At 33.4% G+C, this 6,000-nt stretch overlaps 1 protein-coding gene across 2 annotated transcripts; it reads left to right on the top strand.

The window, feature by feature from the left end:
* The first annotated feature begins 231 nt into the window (after positions 1–231).
* Positions 232–2,868, top strand: LOC7464793 (laccase-15). 2 transcript variants are annotated; one of them, XM_002307502.4, is made up of 6 exons: positions 232–380; positions 671–822; positions 923–1,170; positions 1,341–1,469; positions 1,560–2,507; positions 2,584–2,868. In XM_002307502.4, exons 1-6 carry the CDS (start codon positions 285–287, stop codon positions 2,706–2,708), a joined length of 1,698 nt encoding a protein of 565 aa, XP_002307538.3. In that variant the 5' UTR covers positions 232–284; the 3' UTR covers positions 2,709–2,868. The 2 variants fall into 2 exon arrangements, with proteins under 2 accessions (XP_002307538.3, XP_024456420.2); XM_024600652.2 differs by having other exon boundaries at positions 242–380; positions 741–822.
* The last annotated feature ends 3,132 nt before the right edge of the window (positions 2,869–6,000 follow it).

The raw sequence follows: 6,000 nt of genomic DNA, 5'->3' as shown, positions 1-6,000 counted from the left end.
TTAGAGTCTTGGTTTCCAGAATTATTGGAATATCCCTTTTCATTGATTTCTCTTGTTTTAAGTTTAATTACTTGTGCATAGGCCCACCGACCTAGATTCAAGGCTACAACTAATACTACTTTTGTGGAGAACTTATTAAATTCTTTCAACTAATTAATTAATTAATTAACTAATTATTTAATTCTTCACTGATCTCTATAATTAAGTTTAGAAATCATTTGGAGTGGAAGCAAGTACTAAGTGGGATTGTAGAAGACTTGTTTTTAATTTGGAGAGTAAAAAAAATGTTATTCTGCAAGAAAACTTTAGTCTTCAAGATTTTATGGGTTCTACTTTTTTTCAGCGTCCATTGCTTGGCTGCAACTCATTATCATTTCAAGGTAAGCATGCACATATCCAACATGAAAAATTATTTTAAGTTCTATTGAAATAACTTTGATGCATTTATCTCATGGTTGGCTAATTTAATCTGCATAATATTAATCCTTGCGCCATGTTTTAATTCACTCGTCTTCATCCTTAGTTTTAACCCTTTTTTTTATACATATAAAAGTCGAGAATTTTATTAATATCTGTCATAGCCAGTAAGATGATGGCGATGCAGAGAAGAAGAAAAACAAAAAATAGTTTTAACCACTTATACTGGGAGCTAAATTTTCTGCATATAAAGGTTATGGAAGCTCCATATACAAGACTATGCAGCAAAAAGAAGATCTTGACTGTGAATGGACAATTTCCAGGACCAGCTTTACACGTTCATCATGGAGACACAATCTATGTTACGGTCCATAACAAGGGCAGATATAACATCACCATCCACTGGTATATATAAATTTCCTTCAGAAAGAAGGTGATCGGCATTTAAATGACCATTCATATAAAAACAGATTATTCTTTATGTTTTCTGTCATTTCCATTGCAGGCACGGCGTAAAACTGACTGGATATCCTTGGTCAGATGGTCCTGAATATATTACACAGTGTCCAATCCAACCTGGAGGGAAGTTCAAGCAAAAGATCATATTTTCCACAGAGGAAGGCACCCTATGGTGGCATGCTCATAGTGACTGGTCGCGAGCGACGGTCCACGGGCCTATCATTGTGTATCCAAAGATTAATGGAACTGGCTATCCTTTTTCCAAACCTCTTGTGGAGGTCCCTATCATTTTAGGTATGACAAGGTCTTGCCCGAAAAATTAACCAACAAACATATAACTAGCTTTTTGTTTACTCATTGATATTTAATTTGTGGTTTTTCATTTTGATATACCTTCAAAGCGAAAATATTAGTTTTGCAATTAATTATACATATATTAATTATTTTTGTTCTTGGCAATGTAGGAGAATGGTGGAAGAGAGATGTGATGGATGTTCTTCAGGAAGCGGTAATAACAGGAGGAGACCCCGCCGTCTCTGATGCTTTTACCATTAATGGCCAGCCTGGTGACCTGTACCCTTGTTCAAAGTCAGGTGCATGTCTCGTTTTTACAGTTAAATTTGTCTTTATATATGACCCTAGGAGAAGAAGATGATTAACAGTTTCTACCGCTGTAATTGCAGAAACAATAAAGCTAAATGTGCATCAAGGCAACAGTTACCTACTCCGGATAGTAAATGCTGCATTAAACACCATTCTATTCTTCTCAGTCGCGAAGCATAATCTTACAGTTGTCGGAATAGATGGCAGCTACGCCAAGCAATTGACAAGCGGCTACATAACTATAGCTAGTGGACAAACCATTGATGCTGTATTACATGCCAACCAAGATCCCAATCACTACTACATGGCTGCTAGGGCCTTCACTAGCAGCCCTTCTGTTGCTTTTGATAACACTACCGCCACTGCTATAGTTCAATACAGTGGAGACTACACCCTTTCTTCATTTCCTTCCTTACCCCAACTCCCTTATTATGATGACACAAACGCAGCCTATAGCTTTCTTAGTAGCCTTAGGAGCTTAGCTGACGAAGACCATCCTGTTCGTGTTCCTTCAAATATTACCACTCGTATAGTTTCCACTCTTTCTGTTAACGCCTTACCTTGCCACAGAAACCGTTCATGTGAGGGTCCAAATGGAACCATTCTTGCTGCAAGCATGAACAATATAACCTTTGTGAACCCTTCAATTGATATACTAGAAGCTTATTACAAGCATATCCATGGGGTGTATGGAGCTGATTTTCCTAGCTTTCCACCTTTGGTGTTTAATTTTACAGCTGATAATCTGCCATTGATACTAGAAGTATCGAAAACAGGGACAGAAGTGAAAATATTGCCTTTTAATTCCGCGGTGGAAATTATTTTCCAGGGAACCAATGTGGTTGCTGGTGATGATCATCCTATGCATCTCCATGGCTATAGCTTCTACATCGTTGGGTGGGGATATGGGAATTTTGACAAAGACAAGGACCCTCAAAACTACAATCTCATTGATCCTCCATTTCGAAACACAGTGACTGTGCCTAGAAATGGCTGGACCACCATCAGATTTGAGGCTACCAATCCTGGTAATTAATTCTTACTGCTGCTACATGCTTCATTTATTTATTTTTTTGTTTCACGATTTTCAATTTTATGCTACAGGAGTTTGGTTCATGCACTGTCATTTTGACCGTCATCTAGTTTGGGGCATGGAGACTGTTTTCATCGTTCAGGATGGGACTGAAGCACGTTTATCACCTCCCCCACCGGACATGCCTCCTTGCTAATTAAAAGCTCATGATCAGCTAAATTTATCCTAGAATATTTATATTAAATATACTATAGTTTTAATTTGGCTTGAATAAATTAACCTGATGCTGCATCATATCGCTTAGCTATTTAACGCCAAATAATATCTTATACAGTTCATCCTTATAGAATTCCTCTCTCTCTATATATTTTTTAATGCGGTTCAGATTCTTCATTTTGTTTGGGGTGGGAAGAAACTAAAATAAATTCTATGATCGAACTACCAAAATAAAATGACATAAAATGAATGAAAAAAAGGGACCAAAATGCTTGAAAAGCTCGACTTTAATGATTATTGAACATCTAATTCATTGAAAGAATTACAAATCTCTAAAATAATAGATAGAAATACCACAAATAAAACCATTGCTATACCCATCAAAGCAGTTAATATTAAGTGAAATGAATAAATTGATGCTTTCATAAACTAAATAATGGTTTACAATTATAGCTTCCATGGCTGTTTAATTAATAGAGCATTCCTGGATTAAAAACAAAAGGAAAATATAAGAAATCAAAGCAAAGAGAAGGCAACGATTCAAATCCTTATATCCCGAGTACTCATGTATGTCAAATTACAAAAAAAAAAAAAAAAATAGAGATAAAAAATCATAAATTAATGTTGTAAAAACTACTTGTTTCCTTGAAGTTGGATCTCCAAGTTTTTGAAACTCTCCAAATTCCACCGGAACACCTAAATATGTATCAATACCAACAAAAACATAATTGAAGAATGTTTGAGCATTATACCAACCACTTGGACCCGCTAAAAAAAACATCATTAAATTTCGAAGTTAAACAATCTAATTTAAAAATTTCACCCAATTATGCATGTCTAATATATTTCTTTCATAGTATTAGGATTATTATAATTGAATCCATTTAGTTCACCACCTAACTCTACAATTACACCTATTAGATCAACATTATACTTTGATTTTGTTCTTTGAAAAACAACGTTGTCTTTAACAATTCTATTGGGAATTACCGCAACCAAAAAAGTTTTTTTTAAAAGCAAGCATACAACATACAACATACTAAAAACTCACCCTCTTCTTTATCTTTAAATAGAAGATTCCAAACCACCATTAGTGATTCCATACCTAATATCCATCAAACATGTTATGAGCAATTCATATTTTATCATATTATTTTTTATACAATCATAAAAAGCTAATTTTTAGAAATTTTATACTAAGTTTAAGATAAATATTGATTTTCAGTCAATCTAGCAACAACTATTCGATATATTTCTTACTGAGAGTATCCTTGATCTCCCATTAATAATGAGTTGGACCAAATAACTCAATGGGGATAGTTATTGGATAATACCACATAGTTCTAACAACAAAAGTTGTAAAAAAGAAGAAGCGATATTACAAGAAAACACGATTTCCATATTTCACATATGTAATTCTTTGTGTAGATATTAAGGCGGACAAACGCTAAGATAGAATAGACCCACAAATATGCCTAATGTCCCTACTATAACACGATGAAAGGTTGTTCATCCCGAAATAAAAGCATCAAAACCTTTCACACCCCCACACTAAATTTACATATTGTACTTTTTTTTTTTATATAGTCCATAAGGATCAAAAACCCATGTTACAGGACCATGCATGCAATCCCATTACATGAAAAGCACTAAACCCGAAACAAGCCACTCTTAAAAGAAATAAATTATTTCTGAAGATCTTAGGCCAATTTAAAGAACTTAGGCCAATTTAAAGAAGGTTTTCTTGTACATTCTTCACAAAATATTTCTACATACCAGTACCAAAGAAGCATAATCTAAAAAACATAATATGAGCCCAAACCACATCTACAAGACTTCAAATATATACTTGGATTTGTTATAATTATTCTTGTGATACTCCAACTACCCATAGTTTTGAAACTCGGACCGGTCCGGTGGATCGACCCGGGATCCAGCTCTAAATTGGTTATTCCTAAACGAGCATAAAGAATATAAAAAAAACATGCCTTGTCTTCACATTGGATTGAGAACCGCTTATTCTTGTAGAGCCATCAACTCAGCCCAACTAAACTCAGCCCAACTAACAACCAAAGTTGTACGCATTATATGGAAACCAGCAAACAACAAACAACATGGATCGATCATTTGATACGACAGTATGAATGGGATTCCAAGACAAACCGATGGATTTTTGATACGATCATTTGATACGACAGTAGAAAAATTTTACTTGTCGTTTTTTTTTTTATGTTATGAACTTATTGAACATGCACAAATAAAATAAAAGCCAATGTAATATTATTTGGCTTTTATTGAAAGAGTAGCTGATTTTTCTAAAAGAGAGCAACAAGTTAATTTTTAGCCCATTTGTCCTCCATACCGATTTTGGGTTCGGTGAAAGAAATGCAAGCCGAGCAGAATAAAAACTTCCTAAGCCCACTAATACCAACCGATTTCATTGAATTAAAGCAATGAAGATTCAAGCCTCCTTGTGAAATTTAAACAAACACTTTCTTTTCTTATGAAAACACGTATTACAATTTATGTACCTCCGAAATATAGCTGAAAACAAGGTGATTGATTTCTTCTTTTTCTTTGATTTTGGTTTCTTTCTGTTCAGTTAGATATTACATTTAAAAGGGGAAAAAAAAAACTAGACTGCTTTTACTGTATATGCCAAATTCATTATCTTTTTGTTTAGTTGTAGCTTTTGCGTTTGCGGTGTAAAAAACACAGTTAGGTATTTAGTAATACATCAAATTGCATTTTATATTATGGGGCCCACTAATAAATTGAGTTTGAAACACAGTTTTTGTGAAGCAGTTTTTACATGTTTTTTTTAACTAAGTTTCGTAAAACTTTATTTGTTTTTGCGTTTCAAAAGCACTTTTTTTAAAATTTGAAAAATTTTATTTTTTTATTTACTTCAATTATTTTTTTGTATTTTCAGATCATTTTGATGCACTGATATCAAAAATAATTTTTTAAAAATAATAAAAAATTGATATATTTCCAAGTAAAAAACACTTTTGAAAAACAACCACAACCAAACATTTTATTTATGTTTTTTGCTGGATATAAACTTCAACCATAATTTTTACCAAACACGTATCTAAATACAGCTAACCATACACAACAATATTTTTTTAAAATTTATTTTTTTTAAACAACATCCACAAAAATTACTTCAAACAAACACACTCAAATTCAAGTGCCATGATGGAGCTTGCTTTGGGAATAAAAGTTATGGTGGGACTGTCAGCAAGGTTGTAATTAATTAGCAAGCAAAT

The sequence above is a fragment of the Populus trichocarpa genome, chromosome 5, assembly GCF_000002775.5.
Source record: "Populus trichocarpa isolate Nisqually-1 chromosome 5, P.trichocarpa_v4.1, whole genome shotgun sequence".
NCBI lineage: Eukaryota > Viridiplantae > Streptophyta > Magnoliopsida > Malpighiales > Salicaceae > Populus > Populus trichocarpa.
Note: the sequence above shows the minus strand (reverse complement) of the source record. Positions and strands in the feature narration are given on the sequence as shown.